General features: G+C 35.6%; 1 protein-coding gene across 1 annotated transcript in view; it reads left to right on the plus strand.

Annotated features, from left to right (window-relative positions):
* NCAM2 (neural cell adhesion molecule 2) overlaps positions 1-13,498 on the plus strand; it is a 286,892-nt gene extending 273,394 nt beyond the window's left edge. Inside the window, exons 16-18 of the mRNA XM_035545772.2 lie at positions 3,603-3,807; positions 7,512-7,631; positions 12,956-13,498. Of these exons, the coding sequence (XP_035401665.1) occupies positions 3,603-3,807; positions 7,512-7,631; positions 12,956-13,067 (437 nt within the window). The 3' untranslated portion in view covers positions 13,068-13,498. The remainder of the gene's footprint in view (positions 1-3,602; positions 3,808-7,511; positions 7,632-12,955) is intronic.
* Positions 13,499-17,677: the final 4,179 nt, after the last annotated feature.

Consider the following 17,677-nt stretch of genomic DNA (forward strand, 5'->3'; position numbering starts at 1 on the left):
GACAGAGCGAGAAGCTGAAAAGTCCTTGGCTTGGTGTAAGCACTGCTCTACAACAATTAAAACATCAGCATGTTATCAGCGCTCTTCTCATCCTAATCCAAAACATAGCACCCTGCCAGCTACTAGGAGGAAAATTAACTCTGTCCTAACTGAAACCAGGACACCTTCCAACGTGGAAAAGAAATACTAGATGTATAAATGTGTTATTGTGGTACAGCAGAAAGTGGAACTAGTATTTTGACTCCATTTGGTACATAATGGAACATTGTAAAAAATCTATTTAAAATCATTGCTACTTATAATGTTTTTTTGTTGTTGTTTTGTTTTGTTTTTTTTTAAGAATTGTCACAGTAAAGCTAATCCCAATTTAATTAAGGGCAAAACTTTTTGATAACAAAGGTGTTTTTCAAATTTGGTTGAAGGCTACATATAGTATGACATTAGCATTTAATCTAGTCAAAAAGTTGGTACTTCTGTTGATATCATATGATACTAATCCAAAATCTTACATTATTGTGATACCAAAGGTATATTAGGATATGATTTTTGAAAGCAGTCGTGAAAAGTCTAAGCCTTCTTTAATAGTAATTGGCGTTAGTTTTACAACTGACTTCTGTGGGCAGACCAATACAAAGTCCCAGTAATTTAAGAAAGAACAAAATTAAGATGAATATAAAGTTGTTGGTTTTTTTTTGTTTTATTTTTTTAATATAATTTATATAGCTTGATTAGTATCAAAAATAAAACATTACAGATATTCATTTCCAATTTCTGCCTATCTTCACAAGAAAAAAGGACATAAAGAGCCTAAAAAGGCTGATGCCAGCAATGTTCCACACTCTGCGGTAGGATGTGGCCGTGTTCTTGTCACTCGTTTTGGTGTGGGAGATAAAGGAAAGAAATACAGATGATTGGAATAATATTGCCAATCATAGGAAATCAAACTTTGAAATGTGAAACAGAAATCGACATGAATTGCAAGTAGGAAAACTAGGACAATAGGGCAGTAGGAAGGATGGGGAATGCTAAATGAAAAGTCAATGTATCAACCATAAAGAAATAGAAAAACATGCAACAATCAAATACTTAAGTCACCAATACCGAGCTGAGAAATTAAAAACAAAGTCTTCTCCACAACTATGACAATGAATATGATTGTCTTTTTACAAAGGAGCAATACTGTTACTACAAACATGTCCTTCACTTGGTGGTGAAACTATTGTGCAGGCTTTTGTGTCATTAAATCACTTCTTAACCCAACGCCATGTTCCATTGACACTGGTAATGCTGTTTACATCAATTAAAAAATTATCTGCACAATTTATCTCCACAGGGAAAAGACCTGTTAATTGCATTAAAAAAAAAAAAAAAGCCCTCAGTAAAAATAAAATACAGCAGTAAAATCAACACCAAATCCCTCTGAATATACGTAATAAAAGACCACTTTAGTTTTTCTCCTCCACATTTCTATTTAGTGGCTAAGGAGGTACAAAGAACAGAAGCTTCTGTGTATAAGGTCCCTAGAACTGAACTCTATTGGATCTACTGGCATTATATTTGTTGAAACACATGAGCATTTCAATAAACTGGGATTAAGTATCTATTTGTAGGTACCTGAAAATTCAGGTGGATAAACACAAATGACTGAATTTTTATAAAAGAGGTCATCAATTAGATGGGTGGCTGTATTGATATGGTAAGTTTTGGAAGGTGTATTAGAAGGTAATATTTGACTAGGAATGTTGATATTAAAAAAAGAAAGAAAATGGATTTGTGTGAAATGTCAACTTCCAACATTGCTGATGGAGTAATGCATGAATGATACATCATTTCATTGCAGTGCCATTATTTTAGTTATTTAAATAATGTTCCTTAAGCCTTTTTGAAGAAGGGAGAATAACTTGAAATAATCTAGTAATTCTAGAAGTAATTGAAGTAATTCTGTAGAAACCTGTCTGTTCAATCACCCATCTAAATATACATATTGATTGCTGGCTTCTTGCATAATGCCATTCTGAAGAACAGTTTGGTAATAAAACAACCCATACAATAGGCAATGAAATTGATTGCATAAAAAGTAAAATGTTCCCCTCCTTTTGAAAAGGTGGTTTTTACCTTTCCATTTAAGACTTCTATCAAATAGACTAAGAAAGCATATATTTCTATTAGTATTCATTGATTTAGAAGTCATTAAGAAAATCATTTGCAATTATATTTAAAAGGACAAATACGTATTTTCTTAAAAATTAGCTAAGCAAAAAGTATAAAAACTGAAATTATGTTCTTATTCTGAACAGTCAGTAATGTATCATGGAGTTAGAAGAGAAAGAGGAAGATAGCAGTTACCCTGTTAAAACATTTATATTACATTATACTGTGTTTTTCCATCTGTCTGTTAAGACAGTACTCAAGTGATCTACTGTAGAAAAATTCTTGCTCTTATTTTGGAACAGGCATAAATAGAGCTGCAAATGGAAATATACCACTGCACTGCTGACTCATACATCACTCCCAGGACATGGTAACACCAAGCAAGCAATGCTGATGTGCAACACCAATGTGCAAAAAAAATCCACAACAGTTCCCCTCCCCTGTGCTGTTGGCTCAGGACATAGCATCACACCAGGCAATTGTCATTAGCCTGTTTCTGGGCTAGGCTGACACCTTGAACTAGCCATGCCCATGAACCATTATGGAGTTGTCTTTTTTTCCCCCTGAATTACTGGTCAGATACAAGTTGTCGCCTTCATAAGGGTCATCTGAGTTCACAAACACAATAGCTGTTGTTCTTCTAAGAGTCACAGTATTCAAAACACATTATTGTCTATTAGAGAAATACCAATTGAGATGAAATGTTAAAATATCTTTTCTGAGATTTGTAATGAAGTAAAATTACATAAGCAGCTTTAATAATACAAGTACAGAAGGCAAGATCAAGTGTGGAATATGTTTATTTTGAAGTATATGAAAGTATTTCAATGTTCTAAACTACAGAAGATGAGGTCCTGGCCCTATAACCATTTAATAATATGCCTAGTTTTCGTCACACTAATTTATTTAAGACACTATGCAACTGTTTGCAGACTATTAGCTTGAAAAAACTCTTCTTTGACTTTTTCATTCTACTGTAATTTAAAAAATGACCTTTACAAAAATAAATACTGTTTTAGCACTCTCTTAAACCTTTCAGTAATTCTGCTTAGCCCCATGGCTAATTAATTACATTTGAAATGTGGAAGATGACAACTTACATCAACTGTTATTCTGCTGCTATCATTTAAATGTTTTTCTTCAGCTGCATACTGACCTACTACTCAGTCTTGGAATGTTAAATTATGATATTATTTGTTATTAAATAATGTGATTTATGGTTTGTGACCATATTGGAATTTTGGTAATGGAAAAATACTATGTAGAAAAGGTGGGTCGTGATTTTTTAAGCAGATTATATACATGCTTAATTTTCAGGACTGTTTCCATTGGCTTCTGAATGGTGTATTCATAAACATCTTTTAGCCTCCTGATCTGTGACTTGAAAACTTTAGAAAATGTTATTCTTTGGAATTAATTTTATTAATAATTTCTCACTTTCTTCTTTCAAGATACTCTTTTTAACGGTCTTGGACTTCGTGCTGTCATTGGCCTGGGAGTGGCAGCCCTTTTGTTAATCCTTGTGGTGACTGATGTCAGCTGCTTCTTTTTACGACAATGTGGATTGCTAATGTGCATTACCAGGAGGATTTGTGGGAAAAAGAGTGGTTCAAGTGGAAAAAGCAAAGAACTGGAAGAAGGAAAGGCTGCTTACTTGTAAGTATTAATTACTTATTTTAGAAACGTTATTAAAAGAGAAACCTGGCAGTTCTACTCATATTTGCTTAATGGCCATCTTGCAGTTTGTCATTAAAAGTTTCTATTACCTGGAAAAGCGTTCCCTGAAATGTACTGAATTGCTTGTGAACATATGTTGCCTTAAAGGAAAAAAAAAAGAAAAAAAAAGAAAAAAAAAGACAGAAAAGAAAAGATCATACATAGATTATACTTCATTTTAAGATGGCCTGTTTGTGCAGCTTGTGCTACTCTGACAAAATAAAATTAATCACAGTTCTTTAATAGATACAGGCATATCTTGGGCTCATGAGAAACAGGTAAAAGAGCATTATAACTCCATTTCTACATTTCTACCAATCCATCTTTGAGCTGCTAACACCCAAAAACTCAGTATATGGTTGTGGCATTGCCAGTAAATCTGGGAGTAAAGCACATGGTTTTGTGGAAAATATGTGAAATAGTTTCTCTTCTCTAATATAGCTATTGCTGGAAAATCTTGGGTTTTGCCCATAGAGTTTTGGAATTACAAGTATTGTTTGTTTTTAAAAATAGAAGTGCCGAGATGGATGTGGCTGAAATGCGGGTAAGTGTAATTGTTCTTCATAGCAACAGTTAATGATCGCTAAAAGTAAGCGGGGAAGAACAACCCTGATTCTCACAAATGCCCTCATATAGTGGCTACTTCATCAGACAAACGGGAATTGAATGGTCATTTATGGGCAAGTATGTTTCCTTAAATGATAGCAAGATCCTGACTAAACAGTTCAAGTACTGATTGTGTAAAATAATAGTGCTTTTAAGACCCAATGTTGACTGGGTTTTCAAAAGGTAAGATGGAGAGAAGATTACTTATGGCTTCTCGTTTTAGGCAGTTCCATTTATTTACTAAATATGTCAGCTTCATGTCCTCATTATGTTCATCTAAAGGATTTTTTATGCATACACTGTAATATCTGAGAGTGCTGTGTTTTGTGGCTTAAGCTCCACAAGGTTCAATTCCTGTGTGCTGTAGTTCTCCCAGCAGTCAGGCCTTCAATTACGCTGCACCTTCACAGATCTGTCCTTCCCCCCAGCTGTTTGTAGAGCAGATCAGATTGGTGGCACTTAGTATTCACAGCTGCACTAGGCTTCTCTGTTGCTGATAGCGGAAGTGTAAAAGTCCCTTTTGTGGTTTTAGTTCTGGTTATTGTCATTCAGAGACTGCATTTTTCTGAGGTAACTTGATTGCATTTCTTGGTTGGGATCTTAACCCTTTTTGAAACAGCTTCACAGAACCAAAACAATCCGAAGCAGGCACACAGTATTTACGTCAAATAATGCTTCTGAATAAGAGAGGTTGTGCCATAAAACAATTATTTCCTAAATGACCACAGGTTATAGTAAAGGAAAGAATAACGCAGTTTTCTATTGTGTGAAGCCTGTGTCTCCTGTTTAATAGAGTGAGCATTTGAAGCTTCTGGCTCAGGTTCAGCTTCCTACTGAGCATGGCGTTGGTGCCATGGTACCAGGAATTGGTGTAGAGACCCCTTCTGAATGGGAAGACCTTAGGGAGCTACGGTTGTAAATGTCACTTGACAGCAATCTATACATTGCTATCAACATCTGATACACAAATGCCACTTAGTGCTGTCTCAGCAAAGCATAAAACAGTTGCTTAACATCGATTCCTCCATGACACTTCTTTTACAAGAACAGCTATCCTGTTTAACTATATTTCTTTCCTTGTTGGTGTGGTTTTCAGTGAGCCAGATCTTTAAATACTTGGTACTATTCTTATTTTAGCCTGCTCTCTGCTTAATCTGTCAGTATAAAATTTCAAGACAGTCCTGAAGAGTCAAAATTTTAATTTATTTCATGCCAACTTCCATTCTCTAAAAGACATTTCCCTCTTTTGAATAAGTCAGTTCACATTCTGAATTTTTGAGCGGTTTTATGGTACTTTTTTGTTGCATTTTGATTGGTGGGTAATCTATTGTCATTAATTATCTTGCATATGCAACGGATGCAGATGATACAACACATATAGCATACACATAGCCACCTGGAACTGAAATGGCAAGATATGTTTCCTACAAATAGCTTTCCCCTCGGTGGAATTTTTAGTTGTTATACAGTTTGTACTTTCTCTACAGATCAGTTGCTCAATTATGCAATCATGTACATTTGTCCATAGGACTGTCCATGTACAGACAAACCAAGCAGAACTTACCGTTCCCTCCACTGACTGGACTATTATGATCCAGTATCTTTTCATAGATATGAAGTGGCCGTGAATCCAATTGTAACTGTATAGAAATGTTATCAAACAGCTATGTAGAAGTCTACATAGCACCTAAATTAAATGCCTCAGTTATGTGCATCATCTACAGAAATGAGCATGCTATCATACACACATGTGCATGGTATCACACACAAATCATGATACCATGAAAAAAATATATATATATGTGTGTGTGTGTGTGTACGTATTTTAGGCTTGTACCTTTGAATCCTTCCCCAGTCCACTTCTTGGTTACACGTTTATCTGTGCAACACTCCTATTAGTCTATAAAGATTTTCTTTGAGTATAATTACCAGAGGATGGTCAGGTTTTCCAGGTACTTCCTGAATAGATTGGTGTCGTTGTAACAGCCTCTTTAAAGATTATCATCTCAGAAATGATGCAAAACTGTAAGATACAAATTAGACAAGTTTTTAACTAGAACTTTGCTATGGCAGTCTGACTGCTCTATAGAATGTGACAGTTCCAGAAAATAGTCTGTTAAATACAAAAGCAGTTGTTCATCTGTAACTCAGTTACCCTGTGTTTCTAGACTGCAGCTGATAAAGTTACAGGATAAAATTCCTGATTTGATGTCAGGAATTTTTAAATATTTAAATGGAAAGAGGTTTTATTTTGAAAATATCAGATATATCTTGGATATCCTTTGATCTGCCTTTTGAGATTAAAAGTATGTGCTAGTTATTATTAATCAATAATAATATTGCCAATACTTCTGTAGAAGCAAACAGAGCTTTCCATATGAAGTCCATATTATCAACAAAACTGTAATGACAATACTCACAATTATGTTTTCCTTACAGTTCATTGTCCAATAGACACAAAAGTTTTTCATTGCTTTACGTGGGGAAAACTAGCATCTGTTCCTAAAATGGGGGAATTTTCATACGGAAACAATTTCTTCTACCTGCCTGAATAGAGCAAGCTAGGTTCTTATCACACAGGGGCTCTTTGCCCTGCTCTGACAGCTGGGATTGTCAGAATCTCAGAAGATAAAAACACACTTGTGCTATGTTTATGCTACTAGAAAGGCTCTTTATACTGCCAAAAAATTCAAGCATAACTGGGCATCAAGTCTTATATTTACTATACTAAGTTAGCCAAGTTTATGTCTATTCCCAGGAAGAGGTCATCGTCTTATTACTTAGTCATAAACAAAATGCTCTTTTGAGATGTTAATCCGTGATGTTTTTGGAGTAAGTAGCCATGGATACAGGGTACTTTGAAGACTTCAAGGAATTGGGAACACACTGTTAAATGCGTCTCAGTGGTGTTAATCATCAATAATTAGTTCTACCTTTTATTTGCTTACTTTTGAAAGAAAAGATCTTGATAATTAGTTAAGTGCAATGTATGTGGTTAATATGGTGATAAAGACTAAGGCTCTTCTAATAATTTTTAGGAAAGATGGATCAAAAGAGCCAATAGTGGAAATGAGAACGGAGGATGAAAGAATTACCAATCATGAAGATGGAAGCCCAGTAAATGAGCCAAACGAGACAACTCCCCTCACAGAACCAGAGTAAGTAGCCTGATTTTTCCCCCGTCTGACCCGGACTCCTAGCTACAAGGCTGCCTTCAAGATGGGAGGGAGAGAGGTACACAACAACCTTGTATGGCAGCAATGCAGTTCACCAGTGTGATTTTTTTTACAGTAGTCACACAAAACCATTGTACCCCAAATGCAACAGCCAAGGTTATCACCAGATATTTCTCTCTTCTTTCTGTGACCCAGACTACAACCACATCCTAGCATTATCCAGCCCCAGGATGGCAACACCACTATAGCGGGAGTTCTCCAGCATACCTGGAGGTTAGCAAGTACCCAGGGAAATTTTCTGGCCCTCCCTGCTGCCCTGACCCCCGTGGTGCTCATTCTCTGCTCTGGATGAAGACAGACCTGATGCCAGCACCCAGGAGGCAAAGGCAGCCCTGCCCTGCCCTTACTGCCCCACAGCCCCCCTGCCCATGGCCCATCATCTCCAGGCTCCTCAGCGGCCCATGCCCGGCCCTGATGGGATGTGGGCCCACACACCACTGCTGCCCCAGCTCTGCCCGCAATGCTGAGGGGCTGGAGGGTGAGCATTGAAGGGCCTATTCATCAAACGGTACAGAGCCCCAGTCTTTGATGGAGTTATGGTGTATTTTTTAACAAGAGAGAATGTTCTTGTAGGACAGTCCCTTTCTCTTTAATCTTCTGAAAAATACTTAGAATTTGTATTGAGGGGTACTGCAGAGAACCCAGTTATCTAAGGAGTCATAGTAATGTAGCTATAAACATTGTACAAGCTCCAGTGGGTTTTGGATATGTTAGCAGCTTAGGCACCAGTGCCAAATTGTTCAATGTCTTCAAGACTAACTGTTGAACCAGATCTTGCAAATATATAACATGCATTTCCCAAGGGACACGATACAAGGAAAAATTAAGTTCGCTTCTTTCCATGTCTCCCAGTCATTAGAACAGCTGTCAGGAGTGAAATACAAGAAAGTTAAGATCAAAAATGTTTTATTATCTTAATGGGGGGAAAATAATCAGTTACTGGTGGCAGGAAAAATAGCTAAATCATTGGGACAACTGATTAGGAGTTTGATGGGTATCATGTCCCTGGAAGAATAGGACTGCTGAAAGATATTAATAATGATGACTCTTTCTTTCTTGGCAATTTCTTCTCTGACAACTAATGGCAAAAGGCAACTAATGTGCAAGGCACAGCTGGACAGAGGTCAGATGGGTTAGCTAAAGATTCAGGACAGTGTCACAAAACCAAAGACGAAACAAGAAAAGCATCATGTAGGCAGGACATCTGAAGGGACACTGGCTCTGGGGGGGCACTGCAAGACCTGCTTACACTAGTCATAACAGATGAGGCAGAGAAGAAATATAAGTTACAGGTGAGATGCCACTGAAGGAACGGAGGATGCAATAGGGTAGAACTAAGTCTCTAGGTGAGAATAACACACAAGCACACTGTGAACAACAGGTGCTATATCAGCCAGGTCATACCCCAGGGAGGGGCAAAGATGACCAGCAGGGATCTTGGAGCAAAGAGCTTAGCTTGTAGGAGGGAAGAGTTTGAAGGATGAATCAGGCAGTGTTCATACAACGCGGGATTTATTTTGGCCAATTTAGTCAAAGGCATACAAGGTAAGTGTTCAATTAAAAAATTTAAATTACGTCAAGTTTGTACTCAACAGAGAGAGACAGGCATGTCCTATGTATCTGAGAAAAAATATTTCAGGATAAGAGATCTGTCTATGCTATACCTGTCTCTTGACCGCAGAGTCAGCCTAACTTTGTGCCTAACTTTCAGGAAGACTTTTTTTTTTTTTTTTTGGTACAATCAAGAAACATAAATCCAGGCACTATATTACTTTACAGAATGGTAGAATATCCCGAGTTAGAAGGAACCTACAAGGATCATTTGAAGTCCAACTTCTGGATCCACACAGGTCTACCCACAAATCAGACCATGTGTCTGAAAGCACTGTCCAAACACTCTTTGAACTCCGGCAGGCTCACTGCTGTGACCACTGCCCTGGGGAGCCTGTCCCAGTGCCCGACCACGCTCTGGGTGCAGAACCTTTCCCTAACACCCAGCCTGACCCTCCCCTGTCCCAGCTCCATGCCGTTCCCTTGGGTCCTGTCGCTGTCCCCAGAGTGCTGTCCCACACAGTACTCAAGGTGAGGCCGTGCCAACGCAGAGCAGAGCAGGACAGTCACTTCCTGTGACCAACTAGCAATGCCGTGCTTGATGCACCCAAGGACACTTTGAATAATAACAAAATGATATTCAGATATTTAAATGCAATTTAAGCATTTTTGTGAAATAATTAACAAAAAGATTATTTTGTTTTACAATAGTGGAATATTTTAGTTACATTACTCAGCATATTACTGAGTAATCTTCATTTATTCTAACTCAGGTGATTCTGTTAAAGCCATGTTTGGAATTCATTTGTGACAGATTAGCAAAAAGCACTTTTACCTGAAAGTAACAAGTTCTAATAATACTATCAGGAAATCAATTTAAGCCATGCGTTTCTTATATTTCTGTAACATGATGAAAATGCCACATGCAACACAGTACTGTAATTACATTCCTAGTCTGATATTATATTTCTAGTATTGATGGAGTTTTGCTTAGTATTAATGAATCTGGGTGAATTTTAGTATCAAAATAGGTTGGAGTCATTTTCCTAGTCATCTAACAGAGAAGTAAATATTCTAGTTAAAGTCTTGTGTGGGTTTTGTCAGCAGAGTATTGTAGTTTTAGGCCACTTGCAGTGCTAGAAGAAGTAAATATTATTATTGATTGATAACAGACACTGACTGATAAAAACAAAAGAACCTTTTGAGGTTTGCCAGTCTTTTTTTTTTTTCCTCCAAAAAGCTTTTACTATAAAATGCTTTAAGATTTGAAAGAATTACTGTTTTCACAGCTGAAAAATAAAAAAAAAAATATTTCAAATAGGCATAGATAAACAATAATTAGGTGTAATAAAACTGATGTAATTTAAACATTTAAACTTGATTTAGTTAATTAAAGCAGGAAATTATTGAATCAGATAATAGAGATTAAATATGAATTAGTATTTTAAACAAAGGGATAGGAAAATTTCAAAACAGCAAAAATGTTGTCATAGTCAAAAGTGTTTAAAAAAAATAAGGTCAAATAATTCTGTATTGACTTTTTAATGAGGAAAGCCTATAAACATTTTGTTTACCTCTAAGTCATTTTACTGCTCTTCTTGCTGGCATGTAAAGCAAGACTAACTTTATCATACTGTTTGCATAAACAGGGATTTCAGTAATATCTGGTATCCTTAGTAGGATTTTAGCAATATCTTCCTATTTCAAATACTTGTAAATTATTTGTGACATGTTCTTAATCTACTTCTCCAAAAGTAATTTATTTAAATTTACATACGATATATTCTGTCAATCTCCAGTTATTACTTTGAGTAAATACTCCCTCCCTTTCATAGAATCATAGAACGATTTGGTTGGAAGGGACCTTAAAGAAAGACCATCCAGTTCCACCCCCCAGCCATGGGCAGGAACACCTCCCATTAGATAAGATTGCCCAAAGCCCCATCCAACCTACCTGGCCTTGAACACTTCCAGGAATGGGGCATCCACAGCTTCTCTGAGCAAATCTGTTCCAGTGCCTCGCCAACCTTATAGTAAACAATTTATTCCTTATATCTCTTGGTTTAAAGCCATTATTCCTTGTCCTAGCAGAAATTACTCTGCTTTTATATGAAACTTAATTAAATATGGTGATTTTTTTTAAACGGATTGTTTTGCATTATAGGCCTTTAACACAGGTGTGTTACATGAGCCATGCTTCCTCTGCCACAGTGTTTTATCCTTTTTTAAAAATAGATTTGTGTTGATTCTGCTGTTTCCATTCTTCCAGGTGTCATGTTGTGGGCTGAAATCTGTTTCCTTTGGGTGTGCCATGTGAAACAAACAATTACTAAACAACTCCCTCTGTGTTAAAAGCCAGACAGCTGATATACATCCCACATATTTTACTATAATAGAACAAGTTAGTCTTCACTTTGATTTTTCTTAGATACAGGTTATGGTTATTGTTTAACCTCTTCATAAATAGCAACTTACCAGTTCATTTCAGCCAGCCTAAATATAAGACTGGGAGTTTGGGTATTGCTTTGTTTTATTTATTGTTATCAAACACTGTTATTACAAGACATTCCATAAGGGATTCCTCAGGCAGGTTTGGAATAGTCTAGTGCTCTTTGGGACATCAAAACAATCACAGTGGAAGATTACCGAAACATTTTTCGTAACAGTTGTTATGAATGAAAAAAGGCATATGCATACTATTCCCTAGTTAAAAAACAGAAAGCAAACCCAAACTGGAATCAGGATTAACAGCTACTATGCCTAGGAGATGTTATTACAGGAACATCTGCCTAAACCATACATATTTTTCACAGATACAGTTTTTGACAGCTAACTACTGGTAGCAGGGAATCTATGATTTTCAAGAAGTTTTTGAAAGAAATCAGTGTTTTGTCTTTCCTATAAAGTAAGGGTGCGGGACTCTTTTGGCATTGGAATTTAGGATTTTAAAATAAAGGAATCTTTAGACCATTTCTGAAATTAAAATACTAGCTGAAGGTCTTCATGCATTCAAACATGAACAGCTTTTATCGCAGGGATGAATGTAAGTAGACAGCTTCTTATTGTGCTATTTCATTGTGCCATTTCTCACAAACAGAGTCTTAAAAAAGTTATAACTTAGTAAAGCACGTAGCTTGTGTGATCTAGCGAAAATAAATTGTAGAAGTTTGTAAAGAATAACCTCCATTACCTCCTTGAGCTAGAAAACATTATTTCCTTTACCTGTGTCTTGGCATAGCCTCCAATGGTAGATGTCTTCTTTCATATGCAACTGCATTTACAGTTGGAAACATACAAAAAAAAATCTAGATTCAGCAAAAGATTTGACTGTGTGTGTTTAGCAGTATCTTAAGGAACACATACCTCAGTAATGTCTTGGGTCACGTTCATAGAATTATAGAAGCTGGCTATTTTGCATTCTATTATTTCTTTTGTCTTATTGAAGAAACTATTTTGGGCAGCAACAATGTGCTTATCATGTGCCATTTAGCTTTTTCTGTCTTTACAGAACTGGAAAGAATTAATATGAATTTCTTTGAGAGTAAGAACACTAATACTCAAAACAATTGTAAATTATTTCAATTATCTTTTTATAAACACTATGGGCTGTATTAACAATGTACATACTGTAGACTTAAATTCCAGATGATTTGTTGTGTTTTTTAACTACCATGATTTCTCCTTTCTTCTGACAGGAAGCTGCCACTAAAGGAAGAAAATGGAAAAGAAGCTTTAAATCCAGAAACCATAGAAATCAAAGTTGCTAATGACATCATCCAGTCAAAAGAAGATGATAGCAAAGCATAAAAAGATCTACTACAGCTGTCTGGATAATGCATTTGGATTGGAGCAACCCCATGACCAAAACTTTACAGCTGACCTTAATTTCTTGAGAAACTTAAGCTTGGAATAGTTAGTACATGTGTACATATGATGAAACAGTTTCTGTCTACAGTTCCTATTTTTTTTTTGTTAATGGTTTTAGTATGTAGGTTTGCTGACACCAAGTTTCATGGTATAAATTTGAAAAATCTTCAGAATAAGAACTGTAATTTATTATATGAAAAAAGTATGTCTATTTAGAAGAATACTTTGCAAAGCACCCCTAACCACACATCAGGTCTCCGGATCTTACAGTGCAAGCTACATACATAAAGTGCCATATATTATTGTATTTGTTTCCATTTATAATAAAGCAAAAGTTTAGGTTGCCTTTAAAAAAAAAAAAAGTCTCAGTACAACATTTAAGACCTTGGCACTGGCAGACACTCAGTAGTCATTCAAGCTGTGCATATCACTTGAAACAAACAAACAACAACAAAAAAAAACATAGACCATCTTCAACAGCACAGAGCCAGCTACATCTGCAGTTTCAGCTGGGTTTTCTAGTATAATAAAAAAATGATAACCATGATGTACAGATTTAAAACAAAATGGCTGAATATTTTGTGGAAGTATATTGGTCTCATCCTAACTATGTGAGCGTGATTCTGAAAGGCCCCAGGATTTTCAGAATGTCTGGTTTTCTATATTAATGTTTGGAAGGTTGTGTATAAACTGGAATGCAGGAAATATGCAAAAAGTAAACTCATTTTTGGTAACTTTTGGCTTCAAATGAAACCTTATAACACAAGCTCACATTAGTTTCCCCAATGTATTTATTATACAGTATTCAGCCTTTTTTTAGTTATAACCATTTAATCAAGGGATAAACTGTATTATACAGTAGTAGATATATTTTCACCACAAATCAGTATGTGAAATATTTAAAGTTGGGCTTATTAAGGAAGCACTTCTTACGTTATGATTTCATATTTTTTGTCATATCAAGAAACAAAAGAACAGATGGTAAGAAGGACTTTGGCTAAATGGTTAGTAACAGTTTTAAATTTTTAATGAATAGCATCTTGTATGAGGCCAAATATATTTTTTTTTCCTGTCAAGCAGTCTTTAAGATAATCTTTTTTTATTATTCAGGCTAATATGCACTACTTGAAAATTTGGCTAATTTATTTGATGAAAAATTCATTCTTATTTATTATTATTGATTTAATGGTGTCACTAATTTGAGTAATACATTTTGTTTTCATTTCAGCACAGTGTATCCACACCTACCAAACTGTTCAAATTCTTGCTTTGGAAAGAGTAGATAAACCACAGGAAACTAGATTAGAAAATTCTACTTGTCGTGATCAAATTGTACAGTACTTTGTGGATTCTCCACATCTAAGTCATGAGGTTTAAGTGTAGCTTTACTCGGCAAATTATGTCTTCTCCATGCTATATCTAAATTTATCTCATATTTGCAGTACTTAAACTGCCTAATTTCACACAGAATGTTATCAAGTCTTCGCTGATATTTTGTAGTTATGGCAAAGTGGTTGACTTCTGTGCAGCAAAGCCGAAAGTGAAAAGTAAAAGAATGTCCTTAAATTTGGGGAAAATGGCAGGTTAACCTTCTTGTTAACCCAATCATTAGTGCTTTTGAAACAGTTAATGAGGACATAATTAATTTACGTATCTTTCTTATTTTTCAATCCCAACTAATTTTATGTTTGTGTTTTTTTTTTTCCAACTTTTCCTTGCTTTTGAAAAAAGTTACAATGAACCAAGTAGTTGAGGACAGAGGCATAATGCTGGTGTGGCTAGGATAAGAGGCCAAGTTCCCACAAAAAACAAAGTGAAAAGAATGGGTAAGAGCAATGTAGGACAAAAGTCATGAAAGAGAACAATTTAAAACTGCTGCAGAGAGGTCTCTTTCAATGCTAAGGCACTACTTCTGGATGAAAGAAAGATGAAGATACTCCCTTATGGTCTCTCATTGTTGCTCCCATGAACTGTGCAGGCAGTATTACCAAGTAGCTGCTTGCCTGTTAAATTTCTGTCCTGTTTCTTTCTGAGTAAGTACACAATGAGCAGGACTGTCCCCTAATCAATAATTAAGAAAAATGGTTGTCTCGTTTATGTATGTGAATATATATTCTTTCTACAAAGTATGTATATGCAACTGGGCTTTATCCCTCTATTGACGTGCAAGGAAGGGACCTGGAATATTCAAGAAGGTGAATGCAGATGGTGTGGCTTGAACATCTGCAACCCACATTATCTCATGCAGTATTTTTACCAGGGTGAGGATGAAGGCAGGAGACCTCCTTCCTCTTCTACCTGTCAAAACAAAGTTAGGTGGTGCTGTGCATACTCACGTAAGTCAAGGTTCACTAGACAAACAGTGCTTTTTCTGAAGCCAGCACGATCATTTGCACAAGTTTCCTATACAATGCGGGCAGGGCTAATCCTTTCTAGGCTCAACTGTAGTTGCATTTACAATTTTAGTACTTTTTCTTCAGACTTATACAAAAGACTTTCATGGCCTAACAACTATAGGTTGGTCGTTGGTGGTGGTGTTTTTTTGCTGTTGTTTTTTTTGTTGTTGTTGTTGTTTTTTATTCTTATTATTTTTAAATATATGGCTTCTAATTATAATGTGAAGGGGTTAGAAGATTTAAAAAGTCTCTTCAGCGCATTTAGTATTAATACTCCTGTCCTACTCTTCACAAGTTAAATATACAGCAAAATTATTCCAATAAGGGAAGCAGAACCCATTATATTGGATTACAATATATTTATTTTCTTCTTGCGATAATGTCTCTTGCCAATTAGGCTGAGAATTAAACAGTTCAAAATTATTGGCATACTGCTCCAAGAATGCCTTTTCATCTGTGGACTAATATGTTATCTCTTGTGCTTTGACTATGATGAAAAGAAAGATGGCTTTTTATGAAGAAATCCAAACTATAACTACGACAGGATGATCAAAAACACTGATATTTGCAAGTATTTCCAAATGAGGGACAGTGCATAGTAATTTGTAAGATATGTGTAGAACTGGAGTAACATCATTTCTTTATTTTTTTCCTATTCTAGACTAAAAAGAAAATAAAAAAAAATATCTGTATAAATGTCACTTTTACTGTCTAAAAGTAATTTTAAGTGTTAGTATGAAATGTCAGAAGAGTTGACAGAATATAACTACTTTTAAAAGTAATCTGAATGGTTATACTAACATACTCCAGGGAGGAGCATGGGAGGGAGCTATTGAAACTATGGACAAAATGGAATGTGGCAGTGACAATCTCTTCAACAAAAAATAAGGAGTAAAATTAAGCAAAATGACTTAAAGCTTATTATTATTATTTTTCTTAGTAAAAATACATTCTGATTTACCACAATAGTAGCAAAACAATCAAACAATTAATGTTTTACAATTTAGTATACAGATGTACTATGGAGAGTTCTTCTTGTTTTTTTGTTTTGGTTTTCTTTTGTTTTCTTTTTTATTTTTATTTTTTTACTTATATGTTTTTTGTTTCCTTTTTTTTGGTTGCTTTTGTTGTTTTGTTTTGTTTTTTGGTTGTTTTGTGGTTGCAGAAATATTTACAATTCTGGTGATGCTAATGCCTAATGTGACAAAGTTTAATTTATTTAGGACTCAATCTTGCAAGAAATTTTGTGTGGCTGAACCCACTACTCATATGCAACCCTACTGGCACCAGTGGGGTCAATGTGAGCAGGAGGATGTGTGTCCTTTCATAGAAAAGCTTGCGGGATTGGGTTGACTTTCTATCTCTTCATAGATATATACAACGTATTTACACAGTGACAGTCATATACAAAGGCTGTTTGACAGCAGTCCGTGGTATAGTAAATTCCACCTGCTGTCTTCAGCCTCTGCATTGATGTTCATTCAAAAAAGTGGCTTTCTTTTTATGATGGTAATTATTTATTTAAGTGCCAGTCATTAAACTGTAGTATAATAATCATGCCATTTTTTCTGTTTCCTAGACCAGATAATGGAAATGTATTTGTGCCTTTTGATAGCATGCCACTCTGCTTTATTAAAGAAAAAAATCTTCAATAATTTGTCTACAAAGCCTGTTTAAAGTATTTGAAAGCTTTACCATGACATACTTTTCTGCTCAGATATGCTCAAATACTCATCTAAAGTAAACTGGAGATAATATTTGCAGTTCACGTAAATATTTTAAACACAAAATTTACAAAATACTATTGAGATCACAATTCTAGTGAGGGTTATAGTGGGTGTGTTACTGCTGAAAAGATTCAAGTAGATGGAGCACATGGAGAGTATGTAGGGGTGTTTTGACCAATTTATCAAGTTGAAGAGTCAGATAGAAAGTCTCCTTAGTTCTATTTAGGCACTTAGACCTAAAATATTAACATCTTTGCTCAAATCTGAAAGATGATGAGGAATATCTTCCCACCATTTTACCTCTGGAGTAAAACTGCAGTGAATATTTGTTTTGCAGCCATTTATGGCCTCACCATCTCTGTGTAAGCTGTCATAGGAAGTAATAATACCTTCGTAGAGTAATGTTGTGTCTGCTGGGTGATATTCA

Source organism: Cygnus atratus, chromosome 1 (genome assembly GCF_013377495.2).
Source record: "Cygnus atratus isolate AKBS03 ecotype Queensland, Australia chromosome 1, CAtr_DNAZoo_HiC_assembly, whole genome shotgun sequence".
Lineage (NCBI taxonomy): Eukaryota > Metazoa > Chordata > Aves > Anseriformes > Anatidae > Cygnus > Cygnus atratus.